The sequence below is a fragment of the Stegodyphus dumicola genome, chromosome 4 (genome assembly GCF_044657685.1).
Source record: "Stegodyphus dumicola isolate Sdum_Otavi_A_Nest chromosome 4, ASM4465768v1".
Taxonomy (NCBI): Eukaryota; Metazoa; Arthropoda; class Arachnida; order Araneae; family Eresidae; genus Stegodyphus; species Stegodyphus dumicola.
Window position 1 is genome coordinate 57,327,044 of NC_140771.1, and position 23,092 is coordinate 57,350,135.

At 33.3% G+C, this 23,092-nt stretch overlaps 1 protein-coding gene across 3 annotated transcripts in view; it reads right to left on the bottom strand.

Annotated features, from left to right (window-relative positions):
* LOC118195226 (uncharacterized) overlaps positions 1 to 23,092 on the bottom strand; it is a 93,338-nt gene that overhangs the window by 47,918 nt on the left and 22,328 nt on the right. For all 3 annotated transcript variants that reach the window (XM_085814943.1, XM_085814941.1, XM_085814942.1), the window contains exons 3-5: positions 19,413 to 19,516; positions 17,956 to 18,051; positions 5,818 to 5,895 (exon numbers count right to left, since the gene is read on the bottom strand). In XM_085814943.1, the coding sequence (XP_085671069.1) occupies positions 5,818 to 5,895; positions 17,956 to 18,051; positions 19,413 to 19,516 (278 nt within the window). The remainder of the gene's footprint in view (positions 1 to 5,817; positions 5,896 to 17,955; positions 18,052 to 19,412; positions 19,517 to 23,092) is intronic.

Sequence of the window (23,092 nt, forward strand, 5' to 3'; positions counted from 1 at the left end):
CCCGCAAACTGGACTCCGATATCTCGACGTTCCATATAACTCGATAACTTTTTAGGAACTTTTTTAAAATATCTCTAGGCCAAACAGAGCAAATATTACATATAGTATATAGAATTATTATTTATGCATATGTCTTTCCTGTTATGTTCAAAGATTTAAGAATTAAGGCGGTTCTTATTTAAGACAATGCCTCATCTCATCCTGATGCAAAACAATTACGAGACGAAGATGTAAGAGCCATGTTTCTCCTTCCTAACGTAACTTCAGTGTGTCAGCCGATTGACCAGGACATTTTGGAGGCATTGAAGAAGAAGTGCAGACGCAAACTTATTTCATCTCTTGTCCTAGTCATGCAGAAAAGGTGTGATATGATGGAGAAATTAAAGAAAATAGATATATTTGGATGTTGTTAGATGGGTGAACAACTTCCATTCTTGGAGTGAAATCGAGCAGATAAGCCTCGTTCATTCCTGGAGAAAGTTGCTGGACCATTCAGGAAACGAATTTCACGAAAGCAGAGAAGTGACAGAAAATTGTGAAATAGTTGACTTATTTAAGAAAATTCCAGTCTGTGAAGAAGCTAGTGATGGTGATGTTGAATAATGGATGGGACAAGATGAAAATTGTGAAATTTTAGGACATGCAAAGAGAGCTGTTCTGGTGAAAGGCAATGTGGTTAAAAATGAATGAATCAGAAAACGAAGTGATTGAAGACCACAGAAAAGCTAAAATGATGATCCATAGTAAAGGAATCAAGGCAGCTGCGTTACATGGACAGCAAAGGCATCTAGTATGGACATTTCGTTTTCGTTCCTCCGTCGCCTACGAGATGAAACTGCATGACGACGGAAGAAGTGTGACAGACAATCTACCTTCACACGATATTTTTCTACCAAGAACTACTAATATTTTTTCTTCCTTTTCGTATGTAAGTTTTTTGCTCAATTATCATAGGTTATTTATTCTTTTTGTGACTTCGGTTGTCCTAGAACTTGACATAAAAATAAACATTAATTTAATTGTATGTTGTACTTTTCCGTGTCCAGTATTGTACTATTGTAAATATCTAGACTAGAGTTTTGAAAGACCCATTCCTTATATCATAAAACTCGACTTTTCGCAAACTCGACAGCCTCTAGTCCACATTATGTCGAGTTTGTGGGACTCTACTGTATTGAAGCAAGCCATTTTCAATTAATTTCAGTTGCTACTTACTTTTGATGCAATTTCTTTACATTTCTTCGTGACCTTTATTTATAAGCCTTGTCTTTTTATGAAAATTTTAATATGTGTAAACGGTTAAAACATTTTTTTTCACTATCATTGTTTTATGTTTTAGTACTTTAGTGACATAATTTTGAATTATTTAGCATTTCTGAATTCATTTAAATTTGTGTTTAATATTTTTAGGGTACCCATATTATTTCATTGTTTCTGGGATTTAAATTAAAATCTTTAGACGTTGCCATTCTCAGAATTGCAAAAGGTAGTTCTGCAAACGTATTATAATTTGCACTAACTTATAATGCATATAATATACTTTAAAATTTGCGTATAATATACATTAAACATTACGGTTACATTTACATATAATAGACATTAAAATTTGAAATTGTAACCAGAGAATTGTAAACGCTCATTACCTGATTAGAAACAAACTGATCCATGACGATTTCAAATTCGACTTTACAGTGGGCCATATTTTTAAACTTAATGAGCGTTGTTTCAGCGTAGAAATCAGCTGGGATGTTGCAAATGTTTCAGAAATCCTTCATTACCAAATCATTCTAGATTATAATTTGGTCAGGCCATTTACTGCTAATATGCTTAGAGACCAGAGTTTTGTAACCTAGCTCGGATTGAGGACTTTTACTGCATTTAGTATTTTCTTGTATATAGTTCATTTAATTTATTGTTGCATTTCTGAATTCAATAGTTGTATATAAAATGTATAACCTATTTACTTCATTTGCATTACTTGAAAGCTTACCTTCATTTTGCATCATTAATTTTATATTAATTTTATATGTTGCTTTAGGTGTGGCTTTAGAGGAACTTTTATCTGCTATCACTTTCTATCTGACCCTTATCTTTGCTATACAGAACACAATGGTCTCCTACCTCGTACCTCATTTCCACGACTCTTCTCAGAAATTTCATTTGCCTTTAAAGGCTTAATTTCCTTATCTAGCTTCAAGTTCCTTTTTTGGGCCATATAAGCAACTTCACAACGTATCCATACTCGTAAAGATAGGGAACGGTAAGCAAATGTGTGCGTTATTTTAAGAGGTTGCTGACAAGATATGTCTAAGAGAATACATCTGGATGACTTTACATGTGGTCGTATCACCGGTAAACTGAAAGAAAAGTATAGTTTCAATAATGTAACTGAAGAGTTTCTTATGGCCCATAGTATTGTTTTACGTGAGTGGACAGGGCCGGATTTAGACTTGATAAGGCCCTAAGCTATTTGAGATATGTGGCCCTTTATAAGTCCATATATTAGATGTCAATGCCAAATATGATTTTCGGATACCTAGAGGGTTTTGGCCCCCCCCCAAGAAAGCGGGGACCCTAAGCTATAACTTGTATAGCTTACACGTAAATCCTGCACTGTGAGTGGAATGTCTTCGAAACAACTGGAAGAGAAGATCGATGATGATCACCTAAGAAAAACATACCCAAATGAAGATAAATTATACAGTCGTATAGCTGAAGGGGATGGATGCTAGACTGCAGGCAATGTTGCAAAGTATTTGCAGGATTCTCAGTTTAGTAAAGCCCACAGTACTCTGTTTGGCGATCATTGTAATGTTTGCATAAAGGTAGCCATTTTGCTCAACAATTTGAGTTTTGACAGTTTTTAAGTCTGAACATCGGCGATAACGTTTACAATAGGATAACAAGCCGAATACATTAAAAAATTATTTGAATGGAGATAAACTTTTCACACGCTTGCTCACTTCTTTGATGTCTTGCCAAGCAAAACATATTTAATACGAAGAATTCGGATCTTTAAATAAGCTTGCTAAAATAAGTTTTCATTTCGAAAGTTTAAAAAAAAATTTAAAACCCGTCGAGCAAACTACCTTTTTCGCATTGTCGGTTTGAATTTCGTCAATCGGCTCAGTAGTACGCGAGATATAGAACTGTCTTTTTTAAGGGGGGCGCGGTGTACTTTTTTTCCTTGCACTGTGGGAAAAACGATGCCACCAAATTTTTAATATAAGTTGTCCTCCACTCAAATATGGTTACCTCGGATCCCAACTTTTGAATCTGTTTTTGATATATTTCCTACTTTGTATAAATTTAAAGAATTTTTGTTTAATAAACTTAGCGATTTGAACGCGAGATGTGGTAACGTTCTTCCAAACAAAGCTTTTTTATCATCAAATTCGGCTATTTTCAAGTAATGTGTTGTCACTGCCGCAAAAAGAATACTTTTTTATCCAGCGCGTTGGCATTCAGTAAAGTGTAAGGTAGTTAAAATTTAAATTTAATCTTTCTGTTACTGAGTAGCAAACCAAGTGAATTGAAAAGCAATAAATGCTCTTCTTAAAAATATTTTTTGTACTTTTTGTTACGATTGATTTCAATAAAAATACATTTAAGTCATAAGATGTCTTAGTTAGAAATATTAAATATTTTTATGAAGTTACACTAGCTGGATTCGTTAAAATCATTACATACTTTTCTCTTTTTCATGATAAATCTTTTAGGCGGCTAATCATTCGAGCGACTATAAGGTATTTTTCTTTCCTTCTTAGTATGACTTCGTGGTGTAACGGTCAACACATTCGACGCACATTCGAGAGGTCCGAAGTTCGAGTCCCGGTGAGGACACTGCGGATTTCTTCAATTTTCTTGTTTCAAAAAATTCTAAAATGACTCTACAGTGGCATCCGAACTAAAAAAAAAAGGTGGTGGTTACTTTTACATTTCTTCTGTGCTGGTATTCTTTACGGCTGTGCAAGAAGTCACCAGGTTACTTAGTAGGATCTAGCAGAGTTTATATTACCAAAGAGAGCACGATCCTACAATTGAATGAAAAGAATTGCATTCTGCTGACCTGTCTCTACAAATACATAATATAGAACTCAAAATAAACTATTTTCTTTGACTTGTTAACGAAAATGTAGCTTTATTAATGAAATTAGTAAATTAATTTTACATCGATTTTAGGAATATATTCAACTTAAATTAGTTTGATGATCATCTGGTTGAAAAGATATTAAGAAAACACATAACAAACAAGATTGATGAAAGCATTCCCGTTAGCTGCTGTATGTATTGAGATTATACATAATTTATGCATTCTCAGTTTTTTTTTTTTTTTTTTTTTTCAAATTATCACAAGCAGTATTCCACCATCCTCGTGCCACAGAAGTGACGTTACATGGCCCAAGAGTTACTTAGCCCACGTTTGGCTCTTTGCTACTTATGTTGTCGTTTTCGTATTGGATATCTGATGGATACTTTAAACAATGTGAACACTTCTATTGAAAAATAAAACGAATTTCAGAATTTCGCTATTTTTATTGCAATATTGTAGAGAGATCTAAAAACGTTTAGTGCATACAAGACCCAGAACATGATGCAAAAATTGACAGCACAAAGAATTATAATGCTTAAATAAGTGTTGTTCTTTTCAGTAGAATATAAATTATTTCTTTGCTTACCAACAGCATCACAGCTACTTTTCACAAATAAAATAAGAAAGCAATTCTACAAAGATTTCCTGTGGTACCTATGAAGTTTTCTTTAAATATTTTACGTTTAGGGTTACCATTTGTCCTGAGAGAGACAGTCTTCTTAGAACGCTTTCTACCAAATCATTTCTTTCAATACACAGAATGTTTCTTGGCGACAAATTAATTAACCCTATAGTAAACTTCCATATAATACATCAGTGATGAGCAAATTGTGACCTGCAGGTCACATGTGGACTGTAAGGTCTTTTTCATTGGCCAGATTTGAGATTAATATTGTTGTCAATATCCCTAAATTCTTTTATAAGAGGGTCATGAATTAAAGCATTCTGGAATCGTGGAATCAAGTATATATCAGTTCAAATAAAGGAATCTTAATTAAGAAATTTTTTACCTTATATCAAAATGAGACTGTCATGTCATCATTTTTTTACAAGTTATTAAATGACCCAATTCCTTACTGACCATGGAAACTTTAAAAGTTATCTCAACAGATTTAAGTTGGGTCTAGAGACTTTTCTGATTGCAGTGTTGGTGCCAAGGAAAATGTTGAACATGGGTTTCTTCCGTGTTCCAAATTAGACAGTGACAGAAAGATCTTAACACTAGCACTTATAAATGTTAACATTAAATGGCCTCTTGATTTTCTTCAGCTTATTTCCGAGAGAAGTACCTTTGACTATTTTTGTAAATTCATTGTAAATTATTGTAATCCTTCATAAGTTTTTCTTAATTTTGTTTCTTTACTGTGTATTTTTCTATACTGTGTTTCATACTTACTTCTATAAGCTTCATGTGATACTTTGTGTACATAGGGAATTGTTTTTTTTTTTTTTTTTTTAATTAAAAATAAAAAATCTGAAATCTTTCAGATTTTATATTCCGCCCAAAGGGAAGCTCTTTTTTTTGGGGGGGGGGGGCTAAACGTAATATATTGTACGACCTACAGATACATTTTAAATTGGCACTCGAAGGTACAGAATTTGGCACCACATGCTCATATAATCATAGTGTAACGAGCTTTTATTAAAAATTTAAATTGCTCAAGGAAATTTTATTACGAAAACATGCATACACACAGAGGAGTATTATATAGAAAATATGTTACCGGATCTGCTGATTTGAGCCAGACATGGTGCATCAGCCTGTAAGTAGTATTCCTAGAGAGCAAAGATCCAAAGACGTACTGGAAAGAAGAGATATTATTTGAAATAATGCTTTGCTATATGTAAGTAGATGAAAGCAAAGGCAAGACATTTTATATTCATTCTTAAACATATATAATCCGTACCTTTTTATCAATCCATTCTGAATTTTGATATACAATAACTATGTTTATATAAACTACTATGAAAAAATATTTTAATAATATGTTACTGTGATTTTCAAGCAGATCATTCTGAGTATCAATATTAAGAAGTTCTTGATAACGGAAGTAAAGCATGTAAACTTAATGCAAGATAAGCTATGAATCTTTTATGAGAAGGGCTAAAATCGTTCCTTCTCAATTCTCTAACAGTGCTCAAATTACGGTTATACTTCTTTTAAATTTTGGCATTAGAATCGCCCATAGCAGGGTACTGACTCACTGGGGTCGATGAAATTTTAAGAGGTTTCGATGATGATCCATGGGGTCTATAACCGATTATTTACCGGTGACTGTTTGGCATAGTCAAGATCTCACTGATTACAAAAATATTATTTTGAAAACTGATAATTAATTATTTACCGATATAAAATTAAATCAGGTATTAAGGAAGAAATCATATACAATAAATGTAAGGGAAAAATTATTTAATGTACTGTTTTAAAAGTCAATAATATTTTCATAAAACCAAAAGCATACAAAGAACGTTAAATTAATTAATCATAGCAAAATCTACGTTTATGCCCTAAAAAAGTATATTTTAATGTTTGTTTCTAAGACATTGAAAATTTGAATGCCCAGAATGGCTCATGCAGGCGCCGAACTGCGATATATCTGATTTTGATATTATGATGCAAAAAGAGTTGCACTGGAGAGGATGTTCAAGCCCAAGTCTTATTCGAAACAAGTTCCGGAATTTAAATGTCATCCGAAAGAAATACCCAAATAGAAATTGTTTCTGAATCAACATTACAGTCATTTCCCTTTTTTTATCCAATGGAAGCATTAAGCTTTAGTTAAGTAAATAATTTGCTACGGAAAACAAGAAACAGTATGAATTTCTTGAACGAGGTGATTTAAAAATTAAGTAATTTTATGCCAAATATTAAAAACATTTCATTCATATATTAAGCGCAGCCATCACATTATTTTGTTCTGTTATTAAAAATTTGTTTATATTTGTAAAATTAAAAATAACGAGCATTAAGTTATAATTAATGAAATAATTGCTAATAATAATTAAAATAATGCTTATTATATAAAAATAATAAGCATGTAAAATTTGATAAGTACAAATCTAATAAACCATTTTTTCAAAACTTTTATTCGCATCCTTAGTCTAATTCTTATCTTAAATTTATTTACGTGTAATTATTTCTATTATGTTTATGTTAAATGCTATATATTATAGAGATAAAAATGCAAGGGATTCTATAAATAACAGCATTTTTTCAAGAGGAACTAATGAAAGAAAAGAGTTGGGAGTCCTTAATCTGTAGTTAAGTCATTTAGACTCCTCCTTTTTTGTTCCCCACTACATCGCTTTGCATTATAATAGTACACAGTCATTGGATTATTTGCATTTCTTTTCTTTCCCTTTTATTTGATAAAATACCTTGGAAAACCAACCTGTCTTTACCAAAAATGTAATCTGAGATCTTTCGATCAACAGCTTGTTGCGTTTACCAATGTATCATAAAGATGCATGGTAAACGCAGTTTAATTCCTTTCAAAATCCCTTTAATTCCTTTCAAAGAACACAGGAAATTCATTACCAATGCAATCTAGCAAGGGTTACTATTCCCCGAGATAATAAGATCTTTTATTTGCCATCCTGTGTTCGGTGCCTGATTACTGCTCAGGCTCAGAAGCACTGTTTCTGGGTTCAGAGAGCTTACAAATCATTTTATAAATTTTCCTAATCCCGATTTGCCATTCATAAAATTATAAAAACGAGTATTAGTAATTTCTGAAAGAACATTTGTGACAATATATTTTGTTTATTGTCAAAGTTGGGTTTTAATTTGCATCTTTTCCATCACTTCTGACTTAGTCATGGAGCTTGTTCTCTCCAGACGGTTATGTAGATTTTTGAGACGAGCGTAGGGATATAAGTAGGTTTTGTCTGCTGTCTTAAGAACGTCAGTATTAGTCTGGGCTTAGGTGTGGCGGAGCGAACTATATGATGGAGCCGCGAGCAGATAGTTGCTGATGAATACTGATCTTTAAATTCTGGCCGGTGTAGCTGATTTCGAGAAAGCTACAGTTGAACGTTTAGCAGTGTAAATTAGATAGAATTGCGGCTCCACCAGACACGCACAGATCTCCCATACATTGTGCTTACGACCTAGACTGCCTTTATTGGATTTAGTCCACAGTACCTGGTAAATTCCCAGTTCTCAGAGGCATTTCCTTTGGAGGTGGCATAAATTCTTTAAAATTAAATAACACATTGATTAACTAACTAAATGACTTGAAAGCAACAATCGTTTTTATTCTTCATTTATAATTATATGTCATTTTTATTCTATATAGTTTATAATATAAACTTACGCTATTTATAACATATTTGATTGACAGCAACTTGCACTATTGTTGTAATTAGGGTATATTTTCTAGGTTTATCTATTACGTACTTGAATACAAAATTACATCTGGCAAGCATTAGTAAACGTATTACTTACTTTTAACTTTTTAAATGACTAAAATTTGTTGTTACAAAATCTTTTAACTTTTCTTAAATACTAAACAATTAAATATAATAACGTGCAGTTTATCTGCATATAAGGTATTTCTCCCGCCTCCTTAGCGAGAATTCGTGGTGTAGTAGTCCTGCACGCTGGGCCGGTATCCAGAGGTCCGTGGTTCAATTCCCTGCGAAAGCGTTTGCTCATTTTTCATCTTGCCTGCTTCCAAAAAAAAAAAAAAAAATACCTAGTGTCTCTACAAGCATTCAAGTTTCTCCTCTTCAAACTTCATTAGTGTCCACAGGTTCTTGCTACTGATCTCAAAAATTGATTCCTTCTAATATTCATGCTCATAACTAATTTTCTGAAAAGCACGAACAATGAAGTCTTCAGCGTGATGATGTCGCAAAATTTACAAGAAAACTTTTTTTTTCTGTATAACCATCAAAAGGTGTCAACATTAAAGTCTGGAGACTTTGCCCTTCAAATGGATGCCAGCAATTAATCCTCAAGATGTGAAAGTCTTGAAAAAAGGTGATTCTTTGGTGAAAAAACAGTTAATTCAGGCTCCATATTAAATAAATTTAACAACGTTGTGAATCTAACTTTTAGCCGTTTAAGGTAACTGAGAATAGTAGAAAAAGAGTGGGAAATAAAACGAACTTAGTCGAGCAGTTTTTGAAATTCGAAGCACATTGAAGACCAGTAACCAAATGGCTAGTTCGTAAATAAATTCTTGTAATCGAGTTAATTCTATGAGCTGTTTTATGTGCATAAATGTAGAGAGAATATGATTGCAGTTAATGTACATACAGTAAACCTAAACAAACGGCTTTAAATCAGCCTTATTTATGATAAGTACTTTTGGGGAGGAAAGTACTATAATCTGTTATGTTGCACGATAGTGAGCTGCATCATTAAAATCCCAACACGTTTAAAAATGTTTTTCAATTGCAGCTGTTCAAATAACAGCTTACGTATTTCATTCCTTGATTAAGGAATGCTACCATAAACCACTACGTTCACGAACCTTATAGCAGCAATATAATATCGACAAAATTCAAAAAACATTTTTCTCGGTTAGCAGACTTATTTCTATATTTTTCGAGACATTTCAAAATTTCATAGCTATATATAGCAAGGTTCACAACTAAGGAAGAATTCTCTCCCAGAGAGAAATTTCATAGTTTCAGTGCGTGGAAAGCAGGAAGCCTTTTCTTTACTTAATTACTTTATGATTTACTTTTATGATTAATTAGTTTATTAATATAAAAAGGTACATTTTTCAAGTTTTGGTATTTATCAATATTTTCTGTACTTTTCCTTGTTTAATTTAGTATAAAGTACATTAAAAATAATCTAAATTTAAATAAATGTATATGTATTCCCCGAGTTTTGGAAAGGAAGGGGGGGGGAATGATCGTCTAACAACAATCGTGAAAGGGGTGAGGAGAAATTTGAGAACCACTTATATATAAACATATTTAGGCACTCATTAAAATAGTCTGAAGCAGAATCAAAATGTCAGTTAAACTCTTGTGGTTATAAAAGCCCTGAACACTTGATCCCAATGTATAAACTTAAACTATAAGGTATTTCTCCCGCCTTTTTAGCGTGTCTTCGTGGTGTAGTGGTCTGCACGCTTCCGAGAGGTCCGAGGTTCGATTCCCGGCGAAGGTGTTGCTCATTTTTCATTTCTCCTGCTTTTAAAAAAAAAAAAAAAAAAAAAAAAAAAAAAAAAACCCACCTTATGTCTCTACAGTACTTAATGATATATTGTGGGCCATACGTTTTTTTGCGTTAATCAAATTTTCGCCACGCCATTCTTTTATCATTATGTTTTATTAATAAACGTTATTTAAAGTTTGCTTGACAGCTTAAATGACGTTTTTTCGAAACCATCTATGTTGCTAACAAGAAACGATGTGTTCTTCAGTATCATCAGAAAAGTTTTTTGCATATTAATTAAACAATAGAACTGCGACGCGTAACCAAACTTTAGATAGACTGGCAGCGAATTATTGCTAAGTAACAACTAAAACTTTAGAAAGGTGTCAAAGACCCTTTATTTAAAACTAAATAAGAATAGAAGGCACACTTACAGCCAATCACTTGCGGCAAGATAATTTAAATAACAGAAATTAAAATTTAATTTAAATAAGCTAGCAGCCAAAGGCTACACAAATCAATTAAAATCAACTGCAGATTTGGCTTTATTAACCGGTGTGGGTATTCAACTATCGGCAGTTATAATGCAAGGACGAAGACTATAAATCTTATCTTATCTAGCAACCTAGTAACGTGGGCTCGAGAGGCAGAACACGCTCTGTGTTACAATCTAATACCTTTAATACACGGAAACTAATCTGCATTCTGGAGTGAAAGCGAAAACAAAAAGTGAAAGTAAATAACCAAAACATTTTAAAAAATTGTTAATTAACATAAAGGAACATTTCACGTATATTTCGAGCAGTTTAATGGATTAATTAATTAATCTACTTAATTTCGAGCAGTAAATTCGTTTGGCTGCGTAAATCAAATCAGTATCCAGAACAAAAAGAACATGGTATTAATAACTGAAGAACATTATTAGAAATGAAAAAAACAAAAATATAAATGGTCTTTAAGAACAATATTTGCCAGAGAACTTGAAAAAAATTTATGGTGTAAGAAAGCAGGTCAAAATTTATTGTTTCCATTGTATAACGTTTATTCTGAATTACGTACTGTTCTGAACATAAAAATAAAGCTCAAGTTCAGGGTAGTGCGGAGCCGACTAACACATTTCAAAGTTGAATATTACGCAGACGCGATAGTTTGGGGTGAGAGTTCGAATGAGAATAAGATGTCATTTCAACAAAACACCATAATAGTTGCAACAGAAAGTTGGAGCGCTGAACATCGTGTTTTATTCTGAAACGAAGGGCAGCGATTGTTCGCACAACTTCATTGTTAGCTGACATGGTCAGTGTATTAGATGCCAAACATAGAACTCCACAATCAGTACAGAGAATTTGAAAATAATTGAGAGAACTTTTTTTTTTTTTTTTTTTTTTTGTTAATTCCAATTTTTCTCGACGTCTGCTAAGTATCCCACGAGGCTTACCCAAGTAATTTCTAGCAGAAGTAAAATAAATAAAAAAAAATGACATATAAAAAATAATAATGATTAAAAGAAAAATAACATAAAATAAAAAAAGTAATAAAATAAAGAGAACTCAATAAGCTAAATTTAAAAGGAAATCCTGAAAAGTAGAAATTTTCTCTTTAATCCTAAAACATTCAGAAAGAATTGGTGGCCAAGATACAGACAGGCGCTTCGAAGTTGTCTGGAGTATCTTCCTCTGCAGAACATAATGGAAACACTCGAGAGGAATGTGCTTTACATCTTCATTGTCGTTACCGCAGCTGCACTTGAAGTCCAAATTACTTTAAATAACTCTTAAAATTTCAATGTCCAGTCAAAAGTTGAGTTACTTTAAAATCTGCTGAGCATTGATCAACTTTTATTCTGTGAAAAATTGTAGAAAAAAGGCTTTTGGTCCATTGTGCTTTTGGTGAGGGCAGATATTCTCTATTCTAAATACTGCTATAAAATTGCTTCCAGTGAGAAACAGGAACACCGAGATTTAAATCAATGTGAAGTTTGAGGGAAACATTTGTACGTAAGACATCAGTTTGATGCAGCATAAAGACTTAACTTGTAAGTTGCTGGTAATAAAATGGCATATTTCAGTGTGTAATTAGAGACATTTCCTTTTTCTTCTTTCTTTTATGAACTTTGATCATATACAAAATATCGGTCGGCTTCAAGTCATTCTGCATTATGAGATTTTTTGCTATGACTGCTGTTATCCTATGCACATTTCTTTACATTTCGTAGATAGTTTCCGCAGATAGTTTTATTTCTCTTTTGATTGCTTTTTTTTTTTTTTGGTTAACACTAGTTCCAACTCCTTGTGTTCTACAAAATATATCACGAAGCTTACTTAAAGTTATAGCACTAACAAAATAAATAAACTTATAATAGCACTGCAAAATTATAAAATATAATAAATAGAAAGTAAAAAAAAAGAGAGAAAGAGAACTGACTACTCTAAATTGAGAATGAAATTCCGAAAAGCAGAAATTGTCTTTTTTGCCCAAAAAAGTTCAGAAGAAATTGGTGGCCATAAATATGCTTCAAAGTTGCCTGAAGTATCTTTCTCTTCTGAAGACAATGAAATGCACTCAAGAAGAGTAGGCTTAACATCTTCATTGCCGCTACCGCCGTTGGCACAAAGCACTTGAAGCAAGTCCAAATCGTTTTAAATTAAATAACTCTTAAAATTACCATGTCCAGTCACAAACTGAATTAATTTAAAATCTGTTGAAAATTAATCAACTTTTATTCTGTGAAAACTTGTAAGAAAAAAACCTTTTGGTCCATATTTTTCATTATTAAATAAACTTAACTTTTTTTTTAGATAAAACCCGATTAACCCATCCCCAGTTAATCGGGCGTTGACTGTAATCTCAATTTACTATTTTGTTTGCCGAATATTTCTATCAGAAAAGGAGGAATATGTTTTAAGCATCATATAGTAATTAAACCCTATTTAATTACAGTAATCCTACTACTTTTATTCACTGCAAAATAGTTCAATGTTGGATTTTATATTAGCAAATGAAGAAAAGGCTTTCATAAACACCGATTCCAACGTCATTACTACTGAAGGTTAACTTAAACTTCTGATTTCCAAAATATAACAAGCGGCGTAAAGAATAAGTTCGTAAGGAACTGCTGTTTATGAGCATTTTTCCTATAAAAAATGGAATACGTAAGTTTTACATGTCCCTCTTCAGAACAAACGGTTCAATATACAAAAAGTATAAACTTCTAAGATATGCGCTGTTAGATATCTAGGAATGAATGATATCAGATGATATAATTAAAGTGATTCTACTCAAATTTATGCGGAGCGCGTTTTGATTACCGCATTTTGTTGAAACTTCATAATTTCGTCGAAAGTTGATATACTTCTCTATGGGCCAAGAGGATTAAAAAATTGCAGTTAAAAGTAATAGTTGAAATTTCGATACTAGGTGCATAAAGAGGAATACACATGAACTGTAATCATAGAACTTTATTTAATATGACACCAATTGTACAATGTTCATTCCATCTGCGTCAATCATGTGTTCAGAGTGTGTTATAGCATGCTCTACAGTAGCGCGAAATGTTTCTTATGAAATTGGAGCAACACAGAGCGTTATATGCTTGCTCTCAATTCAAGCAGAGTCCGCGTGCTTCTTCTATAAACATGATCTTTCAGAATTATCAGGAAGAAATCATAGAGATTCAATTCCGGAGAAAAAGAAGGCCAAGCAATTGAAAAACGTTTCGAAATTACCAGGTAATCTCCAAGCTGAGCACGAAACAATTCCGCCATTATCGACCAATATGGGCATCATCTTGCATGATTACAGCAGTCTATAGACATTTTCGTTTTTGTAAAACAAGAATTACTTGCCGCTGCAGAAGTTCATAGTAACAGACAGTTTGCATTGGTGCACCTTTTAGGGCCTTCAAGATTACACTATTCGAAGAAAACATGGCCAAGAATGACGTCAGCTGTAAAATCACACGATAGAGTCACATAATCAGAATCCACAGCTAATTGGGAACATTATGCGACATTTCTGAACATACACTGCTCTGTCGGGAGAAAATGTGTCTCGTCTGACCCCAAAATGTTCCAAGACCATACATTATTACTGATTACTCTCGCCAAAAATCCGCAAATAAAATCTGTTCGTCGATGCGAGTCTTTGCGGTGCAGCTTTTAGATCTTGTATGGATATCACTTTAAAATGGATCGTAAAACTTTTAATACGATGACCCAAGGGATAGACAAACCACGTGACACCACTCGAGTACTTAACAGAGAATATCGGGCACAGGACGATCTGTCAACTACAGCAACAGCGACTCCTTCCATAGTTTCATTTGAAACCTTTGCATCATCTTTCTAGCGCACCAAGCTGCTCAGTCTCTTCATATTCTCTAATCATCTTTTTCAAACACTTCTTCAACATATACGCCTTTTTCGTAAGCCTTTCAAACGTCGAATATTCTCGCAGTGCACCTAAATATTACTGCAGCTCTGATAAAACAACTAGACCAGTAAAGCTCGAACTTTTTTTTTAAAGGCATGATCAAGGCGTTTTAAAGGCGTTGAATAGTGGCATTTAAAAAAATGTTCTTAACTTGTACAACGTCTTTTCCATACTGGAAAAAAGAAACAAAAATGTTTCCCCTATAGGTATTTCGCCCTTATTAGCATGCCTTTGTGGTGTAATGGCCAGCACGCTCGACGCGCATTCGAGAGGTCCGTGATTTGACTCCAGGAGAAGGCGTTGCTCATTCTTCATCTTTCCTGCTTCCATATAACCTAATGTCTCTACAGTGGTGCCCGAACTAAAAAAGGTGGTGGATGATGATTCTCTCAGGATTTGGCAATTGGATCCCCTAATCCCCAGTCGCCCTTTAAAAAGGGGAGTATATAAGATATTTCTCCCGCCTTCTTAGCATGCCTTCGTGGTGTAATGGTCAGCACGCTCGACGCGAAATCGAGAGGTCCGTTCGAGTTCCGGCGAAGGCGTTGCTTCTTTTTCATCTCTCCTGCTTCGAAATAACCTAATGTCTCTACACACCTAATGGTCGAAATTTGGATTTAATATTTGCTTATTGCAGTTTTCTTTTCCGGATGAAATAATACCACGATTCTACAAAATACGTCAACCAAAATGAGCTCTACATTGTAGAAATGGATGATCTGCTTCGAAACTGATTCATTTTACTGAACGAATGATCAGCGCTCCGGCGAAAACGGAACGGCAGTTTTTTGACACTTCATCAAGAGCTGTTGTTGAAAAGCGTGCCAAAAATTTGATCCCTGTTAATGTAAAGACTAGCAGTCTTTTCTTTATTATTTACCGGTAACGTTTCTATTTTTTATGGACCGGACGGACCTATTTAAACGGACTTATTTTTTATGTGTTTATAGTACGTATTGTGTTTATATATATGTGTGGGGTTGTTTGTGTTCCATCTAGCATTTAAAAAACAAAATATTAAATAAACCAACGCATCTCAAAGAAACTGATCACACCTATTTGCAAAATTTTTCCTGGCAGCGCGAGTATCTGTTTAAAGAACGTAGATTATAAAACTATTTCCTCAGATTCCCAGCTGTCAACACTCCGACACTAATCGCAGATTTGGGTCCTTCAGAGTCGTGAATATTCGCACTTTTCGTCGCTTCTGCACTAGTTGAGGATTTGAGTCCGAATGAGTCTTCATTGTTCGCTCTTTCAAATCTGGCTCCTGCAGTCTCGACTATTCGTTCTTTTCGCTTCTGAGCTGTTTGAGTTTCATTTCGATTCTTTGAATACTGTGTCATAGTATAGCTATGTATATTAGGTATTACCTTTTTATAGAATATTACTGTAAGATTTATGTAAAGTAATATATTATATTTTTATTAATTTACTTATTTTACTCACGTCTTGTAACAAGAGCTGTAAATTTCTCTTTAATCTTCTTTAGAATTAGCATATATTTATAAACATAAATTTTTCCATGAAATGTATTTTTTCAAGGTTGTAGAACAAAATGTGGATCTTACTGAGTAGAAGAAACTCGAACGATATTTGGTACTATTTTGTCAAATTAGGTAAAAAAATAAATAAATAAATAAATAAATAAATAAATAAAAAGGAAAATACCGGTATTTTCAGCAGACAATTTCCTGTTCTTTGGGATCTGCATCCAGTCTAAAAACTATTTTTACGCTGTGTTTTGTAGTAGCAACAAAATATTAATTATAGTAATAAAATAATGTAATCTTTAACAAAAATGAGTTTAGTTTTTACTATCTTTTAACTTTTAGCATTTTTTTATTCCTGAATTTTAGAAATCTGTCCATGGAATGAGATGTTTGGTTGAGTTGATTCCAGCGATCCCACTCCTTTTTCAATTCTTTCTGCTTTTCCCCCAATCTTTGGTCACCGCCCTTGATCCATGCCTGTTCCGAACGCATTCATCAAGGCGAATTGTTAAAAAGAACTGATTCACTTCAGTGAGCGAATGCTTCCAATCTGACGCTCCTTAAAGGCGCGTTTTAGCCCATCTTGACTACATAGTTCTCAGTTAAGCCACTTTAACCATCTTGAAGCAGTGAGGAAAAGGATTTTCACACTGACATTAATTGTTCTTCGCCATTAAAATTTCGACTGGATTTAAATATCATTTATAAATTACAAGTTCTTTAAAGTACAATTCCTTCGTTTCGGAATAATAAGAGATACATTTTCACTCTAACTGTACTTCGTTTTAAATTCAACTCTTGTCTAAATACCAGCAACCTGAACGGAATACTTGAAATTTGCCTAATACTTTCTACATAGTATATATATTGCATATCGTTATGAATAATTCAGACAATCCTGAAATTATTAATGAATATTTTTACATTACACAAGTTCTGCAAATTTTGCCGTCTCGTTAATTTTTAAACTCATTACATGAATTTATGTACACGTGTACACTAAACGCGTTTTAGATATGAAGGTGCCAAAATTATATTATCTGCAATTTTAATTTCACTTTTCTCAAGTTTTTAAAGTTATAAACTTCATTTCCACTTACAATATAAAGATGTAACCATTCCTCCATAAACACAAACGCCGGTTAGCTCTAAAAGTATTTATTAACAGAGCACAGAAACAGTTGCAAAGAAAATATACATAGAAGCAGAACATAACCAAACAGGAACATCAAACATTTAGAATTAACTTTCGAGTCACGGAGATATAATATTGGAGAACTTGCTCTCATCGCAGCTGGAGGTCGACTGACTGTAAGTTGTTTAGTTGTAAAATAGTTTGGTTACATCCAAATAGTTGTGTTACAAAGACATTTTTAATAGGAAAATGTGTCTAGTATTTAAAATACCACTCCATTAGCACATTTACTCACATATTCTTCCCTAGTGTTTTCAGCATTTGATTTAGAAACTTCTGATTGATGGTACTAATGTAAAATGTATGTATCAATAGGAAATTATTTGACGTATGTAAACAGAATATTATTGAAAGCAATGATTCCATTGAAATATGTAGTTAAATAATATTAATGTGTCTTTATGTGTAGTTTTAGTTTTTTTAATGCCGTGTTTATTATTTAAGTCATCTCTTTACGTATTCTCCTTTCTAGGCTTTAAGTGGTAAAATTGGTAGGAAAAGGGAAAAATACGCGAGTAAAATATGGTATTTATAACTGTTTACAAATTTAAAGTCCGTAAAAACTAACGAATAATTTAACTGAGCATAGAGCTCTTTTCTTGTTTGTCAGAGATAACATATTTACCTTTCCTTCAACTGTGTATAGACCCACAGCGTTTGGAATGATTTTTGCTGTTCTCTCCTTTGTCACTTTGATGACGTCACTCACTGGAAGTAGAATCTATTGGAAGAGGAACGAAGATTCAAAATAATCAGTCTCCTTTTTACGTATTAGCAGACAGCAAAGAACTTTTGACAATATTCATAATCATTTCTAAAATGACAGGTTAAATACGCTTCTTTACTGAACCATGAATGATGAAGTGACATTTAGACGTGATACAAAAGATGTATTTAACTCTTAAAAATCAAAATATAATCGGAATATTAGAAACATTTAATGCTAAAAATTTTTGACTTAGAAAACTTAATATACCTTTTGAAAAATTTACTAGTCATACTAACTACTTCCCATTATGTATTCTCAATATAATTCAGGACTGATGCCAGATCCGATGCAGATGGCGCGGCCGCACAAAGCGAGGCAGAATTTAGGGGTGACAAAAATTTCAGAATTTAGGAAGACCCTGGATGCTAGAACTTAGTAACAGCAGAGATTGCATTTGACTTGGGAGGGGGGTAAAAAAAGCCTAGGGAGGGGATCCGGCACTACTGAAATGTTAATAATTTTCGTTTCAGCTTTTTTAAATCCTGCAATGCAATTTTTAAGATTTGAGATGTATTTTGAATCCATGACTTAACGGCACATGAGTAAAAACACGTGTACGAGATCCAAATTAAAGTATTCACTAAATAAGCATACTTAATTTGTAGATTTTTTTTTATTTCGTTATGTTCCCTTTAACTGAGTATAGTTTTAAAATAGAAACAGGAATTTTCTCTACCAATATTGTATACTCATTAAATCATTTAGTAAAAAAAAAAAAAAAAAAAAAAAAAAAAAAAAAAAATCCTTCAGATATCAAAACTTTTCGATTAGGATTATTGAACTGTATGAATCTAAATGTCTGGCAAAATGAAAAGAGAATCACGATATCCCAGGCTGAATAGGATTTAACATGTTCTGTGTAAAAAAAGAAATTCGTATTTTGTCAGCATGTGTTTCTGTTTCCGAATGAAAGATAAAAGCAGTATAACAGGCTTCTATTGAAATTAAGGCGTGGTCTTTGTTGCCGTCTTGTTTTCCTAAAGGCCCCATTTGTATTCGCTAAAGAGAATTAATTGCTGTAGAAGGTTGCTATGTCGAGTTGTTGATGACAATGTTTCTTGACAGCTGGTGCCATGAGTTCATTACTTCTCTGAAAGTGCGAGGCCGATCTTGGATCCTTTGCGGCTATGAACAGGACGCCTCGAAAGAGCAAGCTACAGCAACCACTAATATTGAAACAGCCAATATCTTTTCACGGCGGACGAAGTCGTTGCAAAATCATTCAAGTAAAAGAGGAAAGAAGAGAAATAATCAAGATGAAATAAAGAATAAAAAAGCCTTTCAAAAGGAATCAAGATAAATCAAACTCTTACCTGTGTTTTCCTTCCAAAAATATTCGAATAAAAGGCGAAGTAGTTTTCTGTGATGTATAGATGTCCTTGTAACAAAATATCGGCAACGAGAGCGCATGAGTAATCTGAAAATATGCAGTCTATTTATTAAATGACATCATCTTTTGCTATGGGAAAAATGAGAAGTGAAAAATGCAATTACCCATTTTTCTTATGATTTTATACTATATAACATAAATCAAACTAGAGATTTAATGAAATTTCGTTTTTTAAATAAAACAGATAAATAGAGAGAGACCATTCAGAGCTGGAACCAGCAAAAATACGTTTTGGAATAAAGAAAAGCACTTGAAGGAAAAACTTCATTCGTTTACACATTCAAATAAATTTCAACGATAATTGCAAAACTATCTACTATTAAATAAGAGAAAAATGAAAATTGTATTCTTTAGTTTCATATACAGGGTGTCCATAATTAAAGAACAATATCAATTTGAACGAAATCCGTCATCATAAAATTATGAAATTCGGTGGCGGACTTAATGAAGGATGAAAATATTCTTCAGAGAAAACAACATTAATGCGTGGAAGAGCTCCATCTTATATAAAGATTGTGCGTGCAAGGCGCTGACGTGCTTTCAGAGCCGGAACTATTTCGTTCTGAACAGCGATGGATATTGCTGCCCAGTGATCAAATATGTCACTGAACCTATGGAACGTACCTCCTCGAAGAAGCACGGGCCGAAAATAAATGATACGTAAAATTCACACCTTATTAGTTACTTCTCGTGAACACAAAAGAAATTCTAAGATAAGTCGCGGATTTTCTAGTCCCAAATTCGGCTGTTGTGAGTGCACTGCACCGTTCAAATGAAAATGCGGTCTGCCCAGAAGATATTCCAAGGCCATTCTGAATAGACCTCAAAGCGAACAAGAAATAAGTGAGAACCGGAGTCGAACATCAAAATCATCTGGAAGCAACCGCTGCACCAGTGAAAGATCGTAAGGACAATATCGGAAGATATTTTGCAAGATCTCATGGACAATTGAAGTAGTCTATCCACTGCCTCTGCTATAGGCCGGACACTGGTACTAGCCTGAAATTTTGAAGCTATGCCCTAGATCATGGGAAGCACAATCTCCTATATTGCTTCTGCAGAAATGGGTTTTCTTACTCTTCCAGGACGAACAGAAAACTATCGTGTTTCTTTAAATTTCGTTATCATTTTCCGAAGGGTTTTAGCATTCATTGGACCTCTTCGAATCCCCTTCAAAGCCCGAAATTTCCGTAGAGCAGCTATTGCGGAATTATTGTTTTGGTGAAACGATTTTACTAGCACGATCTTGTAAAATTATCGTTATTGTGAAGCGAAAGCACGTTGAAAACAAAATCTCCTCAAATAGTCTAGGTTTTATTACAATTGCTTGATGACATTGTAGGGATTTATATTTATTTTAACTAACAAGTTAATACCCCTAACTGTCAGTGCCATAATATTTAAATGTTGCAGCGCGAGTGAAGGAATGCAAATTTCTACTTTGAAGAAAATATTTAAAAGCGGAGTTTCGGTAGGAGAAAGGGAGAGTTAGGCTCTAGCCGCCACCTCTATTTTAGATACGTTTGCTTATTGCTGGTCCAAGTGGCTTAAATTGCATTTATTTGCTGCCACTAGTTTCGAAGGAGGTTTAAGTTACGGGATCTCGCTGAGCCCTGTAGTATTGTTGTATCGTTTGTTAATATCTTCAAATTTTAGTTTCGTTACTTGATTTTTAGTAAACCGCCCAAGCAGAGGCGAAGTTTGTTAACGTCGAGCTGATGCATTGTAAATTTTTAAAGATTTAATAAAGGGTACTTTAACATTTCTCTTGTGTAGTTTCCTGCAATTCCAGTTTTATTACAGAAGTTTATCTACTGGACTCTACACATAGACAAAAATTTATATTTTTACTCCAGGTTTGTAAAACACCCTCTGGGGACTCTATCCGTAACTTTTTTTTTGTCACTGAAAGACATTCCCATCCCTTCATTAAGTCCGCACAAAATTTAACGATTTTCCAATGACTAGTTTCACCTCTAGGTAGTTTTGAAATAGAGTTAATTAATTCTGGGCACATATATTTTAGAGATAGAATTTAGTCTTCATACTCTAACATATATAGATTTAACAATCTGAGCTAATATATTAGACTAAAACTACCATCGGAAGTGCTATGTCACATGTTTGCATAGAAGAAACTAAAAACTTCTTCACTTTAATGAAAATGGTCTTCAGCAATTTTAGTATAGAACCATAGAAGATAGTACAATAGCTAGTACCATAGAAGAAGCAATTTATTTCTAAACTGTTCCTGAAACCTATACTAAAATTAGTTTATATTGTTGTACAAATACTCTCGTTCCGATACGTTACCATGTTCATATTAAGCTCAATTTTTTCGCTTCTTAATCATTTTGAATATGATGCGAAAACAATAAAAATATTCTGTTTCCATTCGATAAGTTAAACAATATCTAATACTAAAAATAAAGTGAAGAAAGTATTGTACAACAACGACCTTCGATAGAAATATTACGATATAAATATATGTAGAGTCAAATTTCCAAATGAGCGAAAATAAGCTAGATGTTTTCTTATTTCGTATCGTGTTACAAAGGTAAGTATAAGTATTATAATGCCAAGAAGGATAGCAATGAAAACCGCAGTTAATACAAAAATTATTAACTTAAAAAAAAAGATCCTTTATAATCCTAAAAGAAATAGGCACTATATATATTTCACGACTTTTAATGCTTGCAGTACACCTGAATTCAAAATCAAGATTTCCAACAGTAAAAATAGATCTTTATCTTCATTTTAAAAACACAGTAGATAAAATTTAATTAGTTGTTCCAAACGTCGATGTGAATTTTCTCAGTACTAAACTCAATATCATAAAATGACTTTTGTTTAACAGTCCCATTCTCATTTTCTTCAAATTTTAAACGTGTCTAATAAAATGTGTTTTAAATCAATGTAACTAATTGAGATCCGAATTCATATTAAAATTGTCTTGTATCACAGTAACCATATTTCAAGCATTTAATTATTAGCTACATGTGGCTGATGGACAGCAGGGGGCTAGAATTCTAACCTTCTTAGCGTAATTATAATCTGTTCTAACACGAAAGAGCTCTCTACAGGTGGGGAAAATATTATATACGCGCATCCCCCAATGATCGTCTGAAGTATGTTATTATGTAACTTTACTCACAGCATCGATTATGCAACGTAACGCATCATAGCATCTCTTTGGCGTCTATTATCTGTATACAAGTACTGAAAACTTTGATCTTGACTTTAAGATTATATTTTTGACATAATATCACGATAATAATACATAATTCAGTTAAAAGTCGAAGGACTTTAAAGATATCCATGACTCTCCAGCTAGTTTTTCAAGAAAAAGATTTCTTAGTGTCAACAATCTGTTATTCTTGAAATAGATGATTCTTCTATGTTGAATGTTGCCTTCCTTCTGAAACATCATCCTGAAACCTTCTGAAACATCCTACGACATTGGAGACTCTAGAACTTCAATATCCGAAATCTGACTGAGAGTATACACCGATGGATAATGTTCAATCGATTCACCCAGTGGCGTTGCTAGAATTCCAGCGCCCGGGGACAACAGAAGAATTTGGGCCCCTTCTGCGTGCCAAG